The following is an 18,840-nucleotide window of genomic DNA, read 5'->3' on the forward strand; positions in this document are numbered from 1 at the left end:
AAATTCTAAAAGAATAAAGATGCAAAAATATAATTAAATACTTACATGCCCCTTATCCAACTTTTTTTTTTTTTTTTTTTTTTTTTTAATGCAGTGATGCCATTTAAAAATAGAATTATTTTTTAACATTAGTTTTGTAGTCTGGGATTGAGTCACGTAGAATTTAAAAATCTACACCTCAGGAACAAATGCGTTAGCATTTTCTGTTGCTAACACAGGGTTTTCAGTTACTATCCCACTAAAAAAGTGTTCTAAAACATTACAGGAAATCAATATCTATTTTTACAGGTTTCCTTTTATCTTCATCAGCACAATTGTTTAAACCTGGAGTAATAACATCATTAACAGTAAAGTCTAAAATTAAAATTATAGACTAAATCCCTATAATAGAAATTGAGAGGTGCAAAAAAATTCAGAATTAAGCCTGCCTACACACTAATTCTGGCATAGCTTTAAGTCTTCCCACACTATCTGCATTTTACAACTCTTCCAAATCAGCAGCCTGAAGTATTGCTTCTAGGTAATAGCAATGACATTAATGTCAGGCAGAGATGTGGTGCCTCCAGGACCACCCCTGCAATGTCTGATATGGCAGATGGCAGTGGCCATCACCACCCAGCTCTTTCTTGCCTTTGGGTAATCCATTAAGAAAAGAAAATGTCAGCTCTTTCCTTGCAGCAGCGAAAGTCCATCCTCCTGTTCTTGTTTTGGTAATAAAAGATGAATGTGCACTCTTTTGAACAATTCTTTTCTTCTTTGAGGAAATAGCAAGAAATCTTTAAAGGCTATGTGGCATTCCTAAAGTGGCATTTCTTTTGTCTAAGGAAGGCAGAATGCTCTGCATTTCAACTGTGTGCACTCAGCAGCAGTGCGTGGCCCTTTAAGGCCCTTGAGACCCCCAAAATCAGGTAAGACAGGCTGCACAAGAAGCCCAGTGGAAAGACAGCTGGGTACAGACATCAATCTTGTTGCCAGTGTTGGCTGAACTGGTGAGAAACCAGAGATCCTGAGTGCCCTTTGTCTTGGCACACAACGTTCTGTGTGAGGACATCAGTTTTCTGGCTGGGTCGGTAGCTGAGACCTTGACTGTTCCCTTTTGTGACATTAGGCTGCAATTTACCTTAGATTGCAAAAGCTGAGAACTGCAGTGCTACCTGATTAAGGTTCACCTTTCCCAGCTGGAGGAAGCCCCATCTATGCTGACTCATGTGAAGTGGAAGGGACCAAGCTGGCAAGTGCCAAGCTGGGAGAAGTTCTGAAAAAAGATCTTGGGAGGGCTGTAGGTTTGATAGGTCCTTGCAGGAGTCCAGCACATCCCACCATACCTTGATTGCAGGCTCCAGGCAGGGCACAGGGAAACTTGGCCACTCAGAGTCTTGGATGTCTCTCTTAAACAGGAGCAGAGAAGCTATACTTCTCTACAGGGCAGATGATGGACTCAGCCATATCACCTGCCTCTGCTGTGGTTCCTCCAGTGTAGAATCACTAGGCATATTTTTTTCTCCTGCCTAAAGAGATTAGGCTTCCACAGATGAAAGCAATGTGCAATAGAGAAGTATTTCAATAGCATTGTGGTATTGTTTGTTGTACTTTTTTGCCAAGTGAGGTGATTCTGAGGCATGGCGAAGAAAAACTTCGATATCAGAATACATTCATTTATGTATATTGAAGAGAAAACCAAACTTTTAGAAACATTTGAATATTTTTATTTAAAAAGTAAGCTTGTGTCTTAGTAAACATTTCAGTAGTTTCTCTGTGAGATGAAAGTATTACAAAGAAAAATAGAGAATATAAAGATTGTTTTCCTTAGCAGCTTCAGGAAGTTTGTAGCAAAGTTTATCTCTTCAACTTAGAGATTTTTGGTTTAACAATTTTTGCTTACAAAACAATGCTCAATGTACAATAGTAAATGAAAGTTGTTTCTCTGACAACAGCTGAGCATGTACATAAAAGGTCAAATCTTTCAGGCCATGGTTTACCTTGTGTTAATTGAATGTATTATGAAGATGTTAGAATATCTAGATAAGGTACACAAAAGCTACCTATACCTTTCAGTCAGTTTTGTAGGCTAATACATTATTACAATATACTATAATGGGTTCAAACTCTTAATATTTAGGTATTTAACTGGATTCCATGTACTCAGATTTAATGCAAGCAAAGATCTGTAAGAAACCAATATTGCAATATACTTGTCATAGTAGAGGATATTTACTTTGTCTCTTGGCTGTTTAGGTTATTGTTCACTTATTGTAGCAAAATGGAATAAACGATTTAGTTTATGTCATTATATCCAGGTAATATTATAATAAAACATTTTAGGAGCATGTATTTCAAAGTAAAAATATAAGCAAGTAAACATGAACAGATGTCCTATGTCTTTTAACTCTGCAGAAAACCATCAGGGCAACATTAGCATTAGCTCAGCCTAGTTGAACAAAAATGCTTTTAAAAAGTGTGTTTAATTGATTCAATTATAACCAGGAAAATAAATGCCTAGAACCCTTATCAGCTCCTAGAGTATATTCACTGCTGAGTATCATGAGAAACAGGAATATCGTTGGGTAAGAGATGGAAGGATGTTTTTTTTTAAAAGGATTGTGCAGTGCTTTTTGACTCAGCCCAGGAGAAAGGCATGTTGTGTGAGATGTCCAGGCTGGGAGAACAGCCAGCAGAGGCAATGTGATACAGATGTGCTTCTTTAGCAATGCCCTTATCTGCTTTCTTTCCTTCTGTTCTTCATTACTCGGGGTTGGTTGAGATTAATCTTTTTAGAAGCATGAGGTTGTTTCTTTTTTTTTCCCCCTTTTTTCTCTTATGTGTGTGAGTATCTTGGGACTTCCATTATGGATGGCTTTGTTGATAATTAATGAGCTTTATAGAACTTCTGGACACAGACAGTGGAGGCAAACAGATATGGAGGCATGTTTCCAATAGACAATTAAATTAAAAAGAAAGAATATTTTTCTTTTAAAGTAAGAAAAATTGAAACATTAAGAAGTACAAAGGAAAGAAGAGGTACTTAGAAGTAAGTACACATAGGTACATGAGGTAAGTACACATAGGCATACAATTTTTCTGTAGGATTTTGTGAATGTAGTAGTGCATCCCAACACCTTTAAAGTGTTTCAGTTTATCAGGACCGGATTATTTTCTTGCCACGGTTACAGATAACTAAAAAAAGAAAAAATATTTCCAGATTTTATACCTATATATTTAGACAATACAGTTGAAACATGGAATAAGAGAGATTGAATACCCATGTAGAATATAATAATTTTCTAATAAATACAAGGAAAAAATTATTTTAAAACTGGAAATTTAAGAATTAAGACTGTATAAAGTTTATTGAAATCTGCTTTGTCATCAGTAACTTTGAGAATAAAGTTAATGTGCTCACTGATACATGGGCTTTCATAATTAACAAGGTAATGTGTGGAACTTGGCAAGAAAACAAGTCAGCAGGTGGCTGATTATTGGAACATGATTATTTTGCCCATACAGTGTGATGAAAGAACACGTATTTAATGACTCTTGAAGGTGGATGTTCTGATGACTATTGTGCTGATTGAATGACTAAAATGTATTGTAGTCTAATTATCTTGGACTGTGCCGAAACTGTGATGCTATGGCCCCGAAGGAACAGAAGTGTTCTGTGTAGTGGCATCTCCTACCCTTCTTGCAGCTCAGCCACCTTTTTATTTCAGAGCTTTTTCAGTGCAGACTTCTCCCTGTTGAGGAGTTCAGAGTTCGTGGCAGAACACAGGTTCCCCTGAAGCGGAGCACAGGGGAGCACAGGTTCCCCTGGAGCACTAATAATAAACTGCAGTAGTTGCCCGGGGTTTGGGGGAAACTCCTGCTGCCTGGGAGCACAGCTCTCTAATCCATGCTTATTTCATGAGCACATTCACTGTGGCTCTGTCTGTCCTCAGGGATTTTATCTCACTATTTAGTTTTTGTTTGTTTGTTTTTGGAAATATGCTGCACTTTCCTGAGTTAATGAGGTTCCACTGCCAGTGGAACTCTAGTGCAAGCAGCATTAAATTGAAGTACTTGTAGAAAGCCTCTCTGCAAATGCTCAAGCAGTTCAGCTGTAAGCATTCTGACAGTTATTAATTGTACAATCACAATCACAGCAGCACTTAAAAACAGATGAAGAAATAATTAATAGAAACTATAAGGAGGCTCCTCAACACTGTCTGCTCTTAATCTCTCTGTATTTTTCTTGCCCAGAATTAAAGGAGCTACTTAGAACTTTTCATTATTTTTTATTCCATGTTGCATGTACATACAGATAGAAGCATTATTTCACAATAAACTAGAGTATGACAACAATGTTTAAAATGCCAATTCTGTAAAGCTAGGAACCACTAGTGTTTCTTGTCAGATTAAGTTTTACTCTGCACTTCTGTGTATTCCTGCTTATTCGAGAGATATCTGTATAATATGGGAGACCAAATATGAAATGGGTCTGATGACCCAGAGCCAAATAAGCAGCTGGAGATGCAAGTTTTTGTAGACTGGTGTTTAAGACATTGTTCTCACAGAGAGAGTGATGTCCCTTACCCTTCCTGTCAGACAACAGCAGTACTGGCATTTGGGATGACATTTTATATTTTTAATTCTTTGATAGAATGTCTTATTTGCTATTGTAAAAATGATTGGGTCAAGGCAACTGTTGATGCTGCAGATGATCTCTGTGACTTTGTAAATGGCACTTAATGTGCTTATATTCCCACAGGGTGGTTGACAATTAATTCTGTAAATTAGTATCACCATCATCATAACATGGTAAGGTGTGAAAGAAACAGCAAAGACAATCATAGCAGCTGAAATCAGTAGCAGAGGCCTAACAAGTCTGTTCCTTCTTTGCTGACGTTTACTGAGTTGTAGCAGTGCTTTGAGAGTCAGCACATAGCATGTAAAGATGACTGTGGCTGGAATTAGGAATCTCAATACAATTTTGGAGAATGTGAATGGCATGGCAAATTGTAATGGTTCTTCAGTGCTATCCAGATAATTTATGATGTCATGCTGTCTTCTGGCTGCAACTGTGTAGTAAATCTCAGGCAGTGATGCAAACACTATGAAGATCCATACCCCGATGGTGCAAAACACAGCCTTTTCTTTGTCCCACCACGTTAATGAACTGATGGGATGAACAGCACCTATGTATCTGTCAAAACTGATGAGTGTCAGGAAATACACACTTCCATAGATATTAATGCTAAAAAATAGTCTTGTGATCTGATAAAACGCTTGACTGAAATAGATGGCAAACTTCTGGATATTATAATATACTGAAAAAGGTACCATAAGAGTCCAGGTAAAGTCACAGAGTGCCAAATTAAAGAGAAATATGGTATTGGTAGTCCATGTCTTCATGCAGTAAACATAATGTCGTAGTGCAAGTATATTGCCTAGAAATCCTGTTAATAAAGTGAAAAGGCAAACCAGAACCAGCAAATAACAGTACCACTCCAGCTTAGGATTTCTGTTGCAAATGAAAATAATGCATGTACCATTCATCATCTGTCCACGGAATATGCCTGAAGGGAAAAGAGAGACCAACAGCCTTAAAAACAAAAATTGAGTTAGAGGTATTGCATTTAAAATTCAAAAATTATAAGTTAAATTCAGTATGTTTGAACTGGCTAAAGAATTCAGAACGTAGTATAATGTACAAACTCTCTTCTCTGTCTGAAAAAAATGTAAACTCTAAGAAGGTAACACAGCTTACTCTACAACACCCACACAAGCAGATCTTCATGAACTTATATGCAGAACTTTATATACTTTCCTCTCTGCTATTTACTGTTGTGTACGATGGATGTGAGAAAAAAAAGTGTGCACTCTCAAGTGAGAGCAGTGTCCCTTGGCCACTAATGTGTCTATATTTATCTTTGGAAAAAGCAGAGGAGGTGACAGAAGGACATTAATTGCCCATGCTCATTCTATCATTGCTTTGATTGCCTTGAGCATCCATATGCAGCCTAAGGGCAAGTTTCATGTGGGTAGCTGTGCAGTGAGCTGTGATTGAGATCAAGAAAACAGTATTGAAACAAATGAGGACGAAATTCTGCTTTTAGTGAAGGCCACAGAAACTTTTCAATCTCATGTTCTAGACAAAGTGCTTTTTCTTTGATTTTCTTCTGTAAATATTTGCCCCAGGATTAAAAGATTGTACTTTGGTAGGATTAGAGAGTATTCTTTTTGTCTAACTTTATGGCCTATGTTGTATCAATTCCCATTATGGAATATGTGGAATATAGATCTGCAGTGTATTTTTGAAGGCAAGTTTTTTATTCTTGTAAAGTCTCATGCTTAATTCAAATGTTTTTTTGACTCCTAATAAAACCAAAGGCTGGAATATTCTGTCAGAATGGGCTGTCACCAATTGCAGTTTTTTGTGTTTCTAGATAATTTCCAAATGATGCCAAACTGTGAGGTCTGTCCAAGTAGAAGCTTAGTATGAGGATGAGCCAAACAGCAGTTCATAGATCAGAGTCTGCTACAGTGCTTGCTAGGATGACAGAATAAAATCTTCCCCAGTATAGGCCACACTTTGAGTGGAAGAGAAGACTTTTCCAAAATATTAATGATTCATTAAAAATTTTGAAACATCTTCAACCATTAAGTTGGCAATAGTGGTTTTTTTCCTAACATAATGCTTTGGTTTCATGTCATGCTTAATACAATAAAACTTCTCCAAAGGTATGTTCACATACATGTGTCAAAATATAACAGACAGAAACTGCAGTGAAGACCTACTAAATAAATAGTGTATTACTGTGCTTTGCAAATGTATAGTCCATTCAGTTACCTGAAAAAAGCTGGTTTAGACTGTACTCAACAAAATCAGGAAGGAAAGTGCTTTCTCTAGAAACTCAGCAACAAAGGCAGTCAAATGACTTTCCAGGAAATGATGCAGATAGAAAACCATCTGTTCTACTCACAGTGTATTTCTCTAGTGGGGAGTGTTTGTTCTATGAATTTTTTTTAAGTATTGAAGCACTGGACTTTAACCTAGGGTAGCTATACTTTCCCTGCTCCTTAGCCTTTGTGAATATAAAAGATTATGCAAACTGTGTAATTGTTTTCTTCCTCTGAAATTTGTAAGATATCCCTATAAGTTCTTTAAAACGTGAAACATAGTTAAGTAACATTTTCTCATGATATGTTCAATTAAAAGTAGTTTGAATAGGTATAGGAAATACATATTTTCTTAAAATCCTCTTGGCTAGAGTTTGTGTGTTCTTGGAATTAAATAGCATTTCCTACCTCTCTGCCTTCCTTTTCAATACTTACAAATGAAGGCACCAGACTTGATTACAAGTTGTGTTGGCTGTATAAATAAGTCCTAAACTGGCTCCAAACAGTAGCTATAGTTGCACGAGGGCTATATGTAGTGCCAGGCTCCTGATCTTATTAAGCTTCTGGCTAAGGGCTATAGGTAGGTCTAAATGGAGGGAAGCAAACAGCTGTGCCACCTGCTCTGATTTGTTCCAAGTGGCCAGATAAGGTCTGGATGTGCTAGGGTAGTCACAGAGTTGAAAGAAACAAAATCCCCCATCTCCTTCATCACCTCCAGTTTACTGGGCTGCACTCAGGGCCGAGCTGTATGAAGTTGGTTTTGTAGCTGGAGGGGATGGAGCTGCCCCAGCTGTGTAAGGTGCATTTGGAGCTCAGAGAGCCATTAGAAAATATGTCTGTTTGTGTAGGCATTTCCCACATGTCTCACTTGGGATTCCTATTTGAGTTTTCTAAAATATTTTTTCTGTCTCCTGTTAATACTTTGTTTTGTAGTAGAGCTTAGGGACCATAAATAAAACTAGATTCTTGAAACTGTGATTTTCAATTGAAGTGAGTGACTTACAGGGTGGACACAGGAGAACAGGTACAGAGATAAAAATAACCTTTCCTGAGGTAACTTAATAAGCAAGAGGAAAGCATTAAGGGTTTGACCCCCAGCTTGGTGCTATTCCAGGATCTCCTGGTCTTCCATCAAAAGAATATAAAGCCTTATGCAATCAAGGATGCAGTCTGCCTGCATACCCTGGTCTGTGCTGAAGCCATTGGAGCTACCCTGATGTCCAGGAAATATGTGCTGTAATAATTTTCAGAAGTGACATTTTTTTCTATCAGACAATAGCAAGGTTTCTGTCTACTGTCTCAGCACAACAGATTAACTCAAGCTACAGCATAGGACCAGATTGTTCAAATTCAAAATTTTGCATCTGTATTTTAAGAAAACTTTAAGAAAACTTTTTTTTTTTTTTTTCCTGAACATTGCAGCATTCACTGCTAAGTCCATGTATTCTTAATCAAAGCCAGCCAACACATATATGCATATTGTACTGGGGCAGAATGAGCAGCAGCATCATGGCATTTTAGTGTGCATATGTTGTTAGTACTGACTAAAATCAGATTTGCCAAACTGATGCAAGTAGAATTGGTTTTCAAAGTTAAAATATACTTTCCTACTGAGGTTAAATTTTCAGTTGAACACTTTCAGTCATTGGTGGAGATGACCTTGAGCACTAAATGGGCAGAAAGAGCAATCCCTTTATGGGGCACCCAGAATTAAAGGAATACATCTGATTCAATGAAGAGCTTGGTATTAGAATATTATAAATATTCGTGGGAAATAGTTGAAGTTTATGGTTTCCACCACTCATAATTAAGACAAGAAGTCATGCTGAATGCATTGGTAAGAGCTTACCGTTTCACTTGTTTCTGCTTCTGCAATTTAATGAGTGCAACTGTCTTAATGGGCTGTGGATATAAATATACTAGAAAAGCTTTAGTTTTTAAAAAAGTGACCTGTTTGACTCAATTTTTTTTGTGCCTGCCTATTGAGTCGTGTTTTCTCTTGGACTGGAAAAAAAATACTGGTTAGTTACTGCCTGGTTTGTTGCAGGACCCTAAACACTGGAATCTCTGCTACCCTGTGTTCCACTAGTACCATTCATGTGCTCTCCAAAGACTTGGAGCAGATAAAAATACCTGTTTCCAGTAAAAAATTACATTTTGAGGAAACTTCTGGTGGAGCTAGGAAACGTTATGATAGGAGAATCTTGATTTTTGTCTGTAGTTAATTCACAGTTTATTACTGGTGGTCATTCATATGGCATTTGACTTGCATTTGCACAGGCCCATTAGGCTTAACATGTTTATTTGGGGTTTTTAAAATACATAATTTTTTATGTGTAAATATATCCTAGTAACCATTTTCTTCTCTGTCATACCTGTTGGGGTTTACTTTAAATTTTTAACAAGTTCATAATAAGCAACTAATTTTTCCTGAAGTGAAAAAACAAGAAAGTTAAGATGAGTCAAAAGCTTATTTTGTGTAATTTTATTCCGTATCTACTCTCTTTGCCCCTTGCTACTTTTTTTTTGCTATTCTTTATTTTTGTTGAGCTGTTTGGAATTGTATTTTAATCCAGTACAAGTCTATTCCAGTTACTAGATAGGTTTTCCAAATTTCTGACTATTCACACTCCATGATATTTCTGTCATGTGTGCTTTCAAAGTGTAACCTTTTAGCTCCTTTTATTAAAAAAAGAAGAAAAAAAAGCATTATAGAGTCCTAGGTTTTGTTATAAAAATAACAAGCATTATTTTCAGTTTTTACTGTAACAACTTACCTGTTAGGTAATCATCTGATGCAACCCATTTTTATTTCAACTGAATTGATATGAAAGGATATATAAAGCAATGTGTGCATTAGGTGGATCATTTAACATATTTTAGTTTAACTGCATTTAGCATGTTATACATCCTGGTATGGTGGGAGCAGTAAGTAATATCTGCAACATTTGCATGCAGTTAGGTAAGAAGATTGCGCTAATATCCAATTCCTTTCATTTTTATATATCAGTATTGTGATTAAAGTACTATTTCTTTTTTAAAAAAGTGATGTTGATGAACCCTGCTTGAGAGTTAATGAAGTCCTGTATGGCAAACACAAGCTAAAGTAGAAGAAATGTTGAAGTATTTGCCTACTGAAGGCAGTATTTATGAAAAGATTATTTTAAGAATATGACATTTATACATAGTTGTAGGTATTATCAGTGTGTAATAACTAAATAGGGAAAAAAAAAGCTTTGGAGAGTACAGATGCAATGAATATTTATTAAATCTTTCTCTTACCTGTTTTAGAAAAGTTGGAGTTATCTGTTATACAGAAGTCTAGATTCCAGGCTGTGTTTTTTCTCTCCATTAATCTGGACTTCCTGAAATCACAATTCTATTTTGCGAGTACTGTTTGTTATCCAAGGTGTCAGGAGTATTCCATATGCAATGGCAGCTGTTCAGAGAGCAGGTATCAAACTGCAAGGGAAATATCTTTTATCATTAAGCCACTCCTCTCAGTAAGTCGGGATAATATGCTATTGCCATAGCAGCCTCTGCTTGCTCTTCAGGGAAGGACAGAGGACATCCTCAGTCTAGCTAGGCCTGGGGCTGTCAGGGTTTCCAGCAGTGAAAGCAAAGAGTACAGGGGCCTGGGGCATGTATATGTGTGTTTGTACTTTCCCTTTCTTCACCTTTCTTCACTCACAGAATCCTTGTTGCTGCCCTATTACTGGACTGCTCTGTGGACCTCTGTTGCTCTTGTCCCATCGTAGAGCTTCATTCAGACCCTCTATACCCACCTGTCACTTCTCCTGCCTCATGGTTCCCACATCATTCCAAAGTCTCAGCTTTGTCAAGGAACTCATCTGCCAGCTGCTTAATCCAGAGCTCACATCCTGCCTCTTCTGCCCATAGCCCATGTCTGCTCCAGGTCCTCAAGTCTTCCTCCCCCAAATCTGCATCTCCATCTTCAGCAGCAAACACCAGTTCTGGGATCTTCCTGTCTGCCTGAATAACTACTTCAATTTTTTATTATTATTTTCTTCCACTTTATAGCTTCCTCCTGTGTCCAGCCCTTATCAATGCCAAATGTGGACTTGGCAGTTCAACAACCAGCTCAGAGAAATTTCCTCCATCCCAGACCCTTTTATATCTCAGTCTTGACACTTCCTGTCCAGCTCCTCATATTACTTCTGTTCTTTTGACATCATCTAGCACCAGACTGCACTGTCTCCTTGTTAAATGCTGTCCTTCACCTTGCTGCCTGAATTATCTCATCTTCCTTTATCCCCTCTTGGCTTCTGCTGTGGCACTCTCAGCCTTGCAAAAGCGAATTCCCATCTCTTGTGCTGGTGAGGTTTTCAATACTGTAAACAGTTATCCAAAGGTAAAAGATGACAGAGAAGAAAAGATAGCCCAAGAAAAACATGTTTGTGGCAAAAATATTGTAAAAGTTTCACCTAACACCAGTGGTGAGAGTAAGCAGAGCTTCTTTTCAAGTGATGAGACACACAAGTATTCTTTGAAAAAAGGTAATATTTTCACAATAAAGTATAATACCATATCATATTATTAAAGTGATTAGGTCTAAGAAAAACATACAGGACAAGATTCTACACAGACTCATAACTTTATTTCCAGATTAAATTGGGGAAGCAAATAATATTTGTCAGCGGACATACCTCAAATATGTCACACTGTCTTGGACATGAAAAGCTGTCTTAGACACAAAAAGGGGAAATTATGTATCAGTCAGTAACCTTTTTTAGCATTTGAAATGTTATGGCTTGTGGTCTTTCTCATGCTCTCTTAAAAATACTGCTATTGATAAGTGAATGTTGCATTCTTTCTTCCCTCCCCCCTCTTTGGATTGCAAGTATTTGTAATTTTGTAGCAATAATATCTATTTATGCTTTACTACAGAAGTTCATCTGCATGATGCTAAGTCTGTCCTCCTCACACACAGTGGAATAATTTAATATAGGAAGAAATACAGTTCAGTACTTTATTTTGGTTTTAGTATGATATAAATATGTATTTACTGACTAAAATACGTCTCATATTTTTTGTACCATAGGTCAGTTGCTCCGTCTGAAAATGTTTCGAGAGGACCATGGGTCTTGGATGACAATGTTCTTCAGTACCATCCTCTTCCTCTTCATATTTTCTCATATTTATAACCTGTTCCTCATTATGGCGGGGAATATGAGGTAGGTCCTAGAGTTAATTTTTGTCTCTTTTGCTCTAGAATATACTGTAAGCTTTTTTTTTCCTCTGCTTTCTGAATTTAGGTAGAATAGTAATTTAATTGGTTAATTAGCCAAGAGGATAAAAGTATGGACTCCTAGACTAATGTTAGCAACTGTTAAATCATGGTACTAATGAGCATTAGATTTTTTTTTTTTTAAATTTAAAATTATAGCTAAACAAATTTGATTTGAAGTTAGGGCTGAGTGATTTACAAGATTAAGCATTACTATTGTGCCTAGGGAGAAAGTTCAGAGTTAAAAGTAATTGAAACCTCTAAATTTTAGGAAGCTCATGGAGATTAAATGGGTAATATAGTTCTGTTTTGGTTATGTACAAAAATATTTGCTGATCCAGTTTGTTCAGAATATTCTTAATTTTTTTTTTTCCATAAGGTGCTCTGACAGAGCAAAATTGTGTTTGGCTGAGGGATGAACAGCCATCTATTATATATAGATTTTTTTTTAAATGGACCTCTTTATATTAATTTTCTGTCTTTAAGAACTGCTTTCTCCTATTATCTCAAAATTAGCACCACTTTCATGTGTTGATTTTCCTTAGAAAACCTACATTATTAGTCATTAGTTATTTTGTACACTAATATGTACAAAATGAGTTTATCAGATAAAAAACCCACAGCAATGTTGTTTATGAAAGGCAAGATAGCATCTGAAGACTTCCCAGCAAGGAATAAGAAATCCAAAGTATTTATGGGTTGAAGAACAATGCAAATAATTAAATTTCTCATTCCTAGCAGAATATCAGAGCCATACCAGCAATCTGATGATGAGTTAATGGGCTGGGGTGTGGTGTATTACAGATCTTAAGCATGTCAACAAAAACGTGCATTGTTCAAAGTCCTGTAAACAATGTGACATAAAGCAAAAGGTGAGTTGGAGGCAGACTGCCTGTCACTGAGTGAATATAAGCACAGACCAGCTGGGACGATCGTGACATTGTGACATGAAGACTAAATGTATTGGTTTGAGCCAGGCAGGTAAAGCAGCAGACTCATCGACTGTTTTATGAAACCATCACTGTAATGACGTGGTAAATATGAATAGGTGATCAATAACAGGTGGGATAATTAGGATGAGGAAGCAGGGAGCATTGCAGGTTTCTGGCTTCCCTATTTATGCAGTCATACTATTATTGGTATTATGTTAAGATTTATATTTGGTATTTCTAATGTTCCATAAACTAAAACCAGCTAGCTGTTAGACAAAGCGATTTTGAAAGCCTGACTCATGTCTGGAAATCAGATTTCATTTGTCCTTGTCCACATTTCTGCTTCCTGTATCTGTTACAAGCTTCCATTAGCTGCACTGAAGAGATTGTGTGGCCATCAGCATCCACATCCATGGAAATAGACACAGCCTAGTACTAAAATAGCTGTCAGACCATGTGCCCTCTTGCTTTCTGTGGGATGAAGTACCTCCTTTCCTGGAGCTTATGCCCCAGGTTAGTTGTGATTCTTTTGGGAGGTTCACCATAATGGGCTCACAGCCTTGCATGGCTTTTCTCAAAGTAAGTTGAGGGCTCATTACAGACACGTTGGCTCTCCATTCCAGCAAGAAAGGATATGGAACAAACCATTTCAGTCTTAAACAACAGAACTTAAATCATCAGTAAAACACAGCTCTTGGATCAGTCCTCTCAAAGTCAGAGTAGAACAATGTGTAGTACTTTTGAAAAGAGGGTTTCTACAACAAACAGCTTCAAAGCCAACTGCTCCATCTTGCCTTAATGAAGTGTTTCAAGGAGTGCAGTATTTTTTCCTGAGTAAAAGTAATCCTTACAAAAGAATTTGCTTCATGGTTTGGACTTCTGTGCAAAAGAGCAGCTCTGTCTGTATCTTTTACCACAGTGCCCTACTGAAATGACTGTCAGCAGAGAGACTGGTTTCCAGGATGAAGGCCAGAGTTTGCCTGCATGAAGGTTATGGTGTTTGTGGAGGGAAACTGACCTTTGAGCCTGTGGCCTTCTAGGAAACACAGGCATCCCAGGTTATACATCTCTCAATACAAGGGCTATAAAAGCCTTCCTGTCTACAAGACTAAGTGCAAACTATTTTTTTTTCTGCTTTTTTTTTTGTTTTGTTTCCTCCTTGCGATATCTCTGGATCACCTTTCCCTGGATGCTGGCACCAGAGGGATTCTGACAAGTTTCTTTATGTCAGATGTTTGATCTCATCAATGAAAATCCCTTTCTGGCACAGAAGTAGGAAAGTCATACATCCTGCATTATGCCAGCAAGGATGATTATAGCAAAAGCCCTTTTGAGGTCTTGAGAAACCTGTGATTGAAAGCTCTGTCATATAACCACATCTAAAAAAAGAGTATTTTACAGATGCCAAAATTTGGGGTTTTTTTAAAAAGTATTTTTAAAAGACATTTCACATGTGTCTTAGTGCAGCAAACCTAAAAAAGTGTGAATATATCCCATAAAATATGTAGCAGTAGGGGCTGTAGTTTGCAGGGAAGAGCACAAGCTGATTATTGTGTTCAGTTCTGGGCCCCTCACTACAAGAAAGACATTGAGGTGCTGGGGCATGGCCAGAGAAGGGCAATGAGGCTGGTGTAGGGTCTAGAGAGCGAGTCATAAGAGAAGTGGCCAAGGGTGCTGGGGAATAAAGGGCACTTAGGGGAGACCCTGTCACCATCTACAATGACCTGAAAGGAAGCTGTAGCAAGGTGGGGTCCATCTCTTCTCCCAGACAGCTACTGACAGAATGAGAGGGAACGGCCTCAAACGGTGCTAGGGTGGTCTGTATTGGATATTAGGAAAAAGTACTTCACAGAAGAGGTTGTTGAGTGTTTGAATTGTCCATGAAGGTGGTGGAATCACAGTCTCTGGAAGTGTTCAAAAGATATCTGGTTCTTGGGGATATGGTTTAGTGCTAAATACACTGCTTCTCATTTAACAGTTGGATTTGATGGTCATGGAGATATTTTCCAATGTTAATAATTCTCTAATTAAATGAGCAAGTTGCTGGTATTTGAATATATATTATACAGCTGTCTGCTGGGTGAGAGAGTGACTATTTGGAATAAGAATTTTGTGACAGATTGGATGTTTCTTTTTAAATTTAAAGTCACTTTTTTTTTTCATTGATGTTTCCTTTAGGTTCTTCACAGTGTAGGGCACTGATCCACTATACTGTAGTCACTGTTCTTGTAGTCAGAGGTGAATATCTGATGACTATATCTGTTATCAAAATACTATTGAATACTTTTTTAAAAAGTGAGGGACTTGGATGTTTATTTATTATCTTAGGTAATTTAGATTCTTGAAATTAAGCAGTGATTTTGAGCTGTGTAACAGATAAGCAACATGACTTATTTATTAAAGGCTGTATTTGAAATGTAAATGAAAGGAGGAAACTTTGATTTTTCTGTATCAAAAAGTGTCTTGCGGCAAAACCACGTGGTGGCAGCAAAGGGCACAGTTTAAGAAGCTAAATCCCGTGAAAGTATACAGGGATCCTCGCTGTCCAACCCTTTTTCTGGGATTTGTCTGTGCCACAAGTAAATTCAGAGCCCTTTATTTATTGTTTCTTTCTTTAAAGGAATTCCAGGTCTGGAACTGTCCAGGGATTCTCCCATATTTTTGTCATTTATATGTGGCTTTTGTACCCTTGACATGCTGAGGTATTCCAAATCTGTACCTACACACATTGAAGTTTTCCCAACTGTATTGCTTTAAGTAGAGAATATATTGCCAAAAAGAAATATATTTTCTCCTTTGGGAGCCTGCACCAGTAAATAATGCTTTGATGTTTAACTTTACGACACAGTGATGTATTTTTCATATCAATCCAAAAATCAAAGTTGTGACTCCTTGTCTCACAATTGTCAGCTGCCTTGTCTTAAATGATGAGATTTTTAGTTGTCCAAAGGATGTTCAGGTACATCATTATTCAACACTGTGAAGTGTCATTGGAATAGCAGACACAAATCCATTTTCTCTTTAGCTGCAAATTGTCACATTACTGTAGCAATAATACAATTTGTTGGGATTGTCGTCTTTAAGTGTTGCATATGTCAGGAGAGAGTTTATGTGAATTTATTACCTGTGCTGTCAAAAGGTTTTGGTCATTCTTATTAAGCACTAGGAGAGAGTACATCTTTTTTGGTGTAGTTTTATCTTCTCTTATTGCTCGTTTCTTTTGCAGAAAAAGTGTGAAATTTCAATACCATTTACATTACTTGCAGAAGTTCCTTAGGAATAAAAATAGATCTTTAATTAATTTTAATTATACTGATTTAGTGAAATTGGACCCAATTACAATCTGCAGCTGACAAATGCTCGTAAAGAGGTCTTGTGTTTTGTTTAACAAGCTGAAACAAGGAAAAACCTATTTATATATTTAAAAGACACAATAATAGCTTTCTATTAAATACTTTTCCCTTATCCAAATTAGATACTGCTCCTTTTCCTTTTTCCCCAAGATACAGATTATTGTGTCTCTGGAAATGTGTATTTACTCAGAGCTTTAAAACTACATGTTGTTCAGGATTCTGTGCTTTAGTTTGTTTGATTGCTCATTAGAGTCAAGGATTAGTCATCATTAGCATAATTTTTGAGCAAGGTTTAGGGACAACAAAGACTTTGTTTTCCTAAGCACAGTTACTGTTCTACAGAGCTGCAAGGCCCACAGTGATCTATATTAGGCCTCCAGTATACTTTCATAGCTGTGTCTACTTGGCCATATGTTTTGTGGGCTTTATGATGGTGTATCCTCTGTGTGTATTTGGTGTAGCTGTGTATTTATACTATAGTCATGCTTAATATTTGGCAAAGATTATAGTGTTATACTGTGAGCTTCACAAAGTTCAAGCTTTTGTGAACTGCTGGAAGGAAACGTTCCAAGTCTGTAAGGCCTCTATGCTGTTCTCAGACACTAATACTTTGGGGCCATCTCTTCTTTCTCAAAATGTACCTGGAAAACAGGAACTCCCTTAAAATGTTTATAGCTTCTAAACAGCATAAACTGTGACAGGCTTATGTTATGTAAAAGTTTATAGAGGCAGAAAGTTTATTATGATTATATAAATTATGGATGTAAAATATTGCTCTAAGAATGCAGTCTGTAAGAGGTTTTCAGGTTAGCCTTTTTGTTGCAGGTTGTCCTCCCAGCTGGGATCCTAAGGCATAGGTGTCTAGTGAGATCACAGCAGCAATAGAAACCATATTTTCCAAGTCACTCTGATTGGAAAGTGTCTTGAGCCAGGATTAGTACTTGAAAATCCAAGTAATTGAAAATTCCAAATTACTTCAGGGTGTTTCAACCTTTACAGCTCAACTTACTCCCACCTGGTCAGAAAGTACCTCTCCATGTGCTAAATCTACCATATTGCTCCTGTCTTTCGTGAAGTAGATTTCATCAAGCTTTTCCTTCTTGTAAGCCAGGGAGTGGAAAAAAATAGAAAATGCTTAATTTAAGTGTAATTACAAGATGATGATTCTGAAAACCCAAACCCTGTAACAGCCAAGAAACTTGTTCCCCAAACCACACTCTCTGCAGAGAAAGGGCAAAGTGATTTTGCATATCACAAAACAGTTGGCATAGAATCATCATAGATCCCAGGGAGGATGGCATCCCAGGACACCAAAGAGCTCTCTTATCCATAGAGCTATTCCAGGACTACCTGCTGTTTGTTGGTATCAAAGGCTGCCAAAACTCCTGGGGCATAATTGGCTCTCTTGTAATGCAGGTCAATCAGGGTGAGAGCAATGTTAATCACTTTAATAGAATGACTGAAATTAATAGGAATTTGGGGAGAACACCAAACAGTGAGGGAAAAAAAAAAAACAAATCAAAGCCATTTTTTTCCCTGTAAATCCTTTTAGATAGCTTTAGGAAGGCCAAACCACAGAATTTCAAGTGGCACATAACAGTTTTGGAAGGAGTTCTTTGTCAAGATACAGGCAGAAGACACAGCTTGGGAGTTAAGTAGTTGTCATGTGAGCTGACTGAATTAATCTCTGGTACTTGTAAGTGTTTAGGTAAGAATTACAGTTGCAAATTACTGTTGTAAACCCCCCCTTTAAGAGCCTTCTTTCTATTGCCCAAAATCAATGACCCTGGTTTCAAGGAGGCTGTCACTGATAAGAGATGCCAGAGGGAAGAGCAGCAAGTGCTGAGCACAGCCAGACCTGTTAGCTATGAACAGCAAGTACAAAGGATGCTGGAGGCTGCGGTGGGAGAAGCATGGGGGAGACAATGGCATGTCCAGCACCAGAGAGGTCTTGCTCAAAGCCAAGACAGAGGGACAAGTACCCCTGTGGCTGTGTCCTAGCTGTCCTCTGTTGTTGCCATGGTGAGACTGATGTGACTGTGGGAATGTCTTAGGGCTTTATAGATGGATTCCCCTTTTCTCTTTTCAAATAAATATCCAGTTCTAGGGATAAATTACTAGGTAAATTTATCACAGCACGATGTTGTTAAACCTTATGCAAAGGTTAATTGATGGTGCTATTATGAATATTGCATTTGCTTTTAATTTTTTTTTAATTTTTAAAAACTATTATTCTTATTTAAAGTAAAAAAAAAACACTCAAGATGCAGGTAACAGCTACAACATTACTTTTCTTACTTCATACCCCTCTGTATTGAATTGGTTTGTAGACATTGAGAGTGTTTTCCCTTAACCACACTATGACCTTGTTGCTGTGGCACTGTCCAGTAGGATTATGTGCAAATGCTCTGCTCCAGCAGCTCTCTTGCCGTTT

The 18,840-nt window shown here is 37.4% G+C and overlaps 2 protein-coding genes across 4 annotated transcripts in view; one reads left to right on the forward strand and one right to left on the reverse strand.

Moving 5' to 3' along the window:
* Positions 1 to 18,840, forward strand: part of TMEM117 (transmembrane protein 117) — a 189,941-nt gene that overhangs the window by 13,275 nt on the left and 157,826 nt on the right. For all 3 annotated transcript variants that reach the window (XM_015628236.1, XM_015628237.1, XM_019006725.2), the window contains exon 3: positions 11,936 to 12,068. In XM_015628236.1, coding sequence (XP_015483722.1) covers positions 11,936 to 12,068 — 133 coding nt within the window. The remainder of the gene's footprint in view (positions 1 to 11,935; positions 12,069 to 18,840) is intronic.
* On the reverse strand, positions 4,528 to 10,969 carry LOC107204685 (P2Y purinoceptor 1-like). Its single transcript, XM_015628239.2, has 2 exons — positions 10,156 to 10,969; positions 4,528 to 5,549 (listed from the first exon to the last, which is right to left on the reverse strand). Exons 1-2 carry the CDS (start codon positions 10,223 to 10,225, stop codon positions 4,528 to 4,530), a joined length of 1,092 nt encoding a protein of 363 aa, XP_015483725.2. The 5' UTR covers positions 10,226 to 10,969.

The sequence above is a fragment of the Parus major genome, chromosome 1A, assembly GCF_001522545.3.
Source record: "Parus major isolate Abel chromosome 1A, Parus_major1.1, whole genome shotgun sequence".
Classification (NCBI taxonomy): Eukaryota; Metazoa; Chordata; class Aves; order Passeriformes; family Paridae; genus Parus; species Parus major.

Coding starts and splice junctions, on each gene's coding strand:
- LOC107204685 (XM_015628239.2), bottom strand. CDS start 10,225: ATGGAGAGAAAAAACACAGCCTGGAATCTAGACTTCTGTATAACAGAT. Junction 5,550..10,155: donor CTCCAACTTTTCTAAAACAG/GTAAGAGAAAGA, acceptor TTTTCCCTTCAG/GCATATTCCGTGGACAGATG.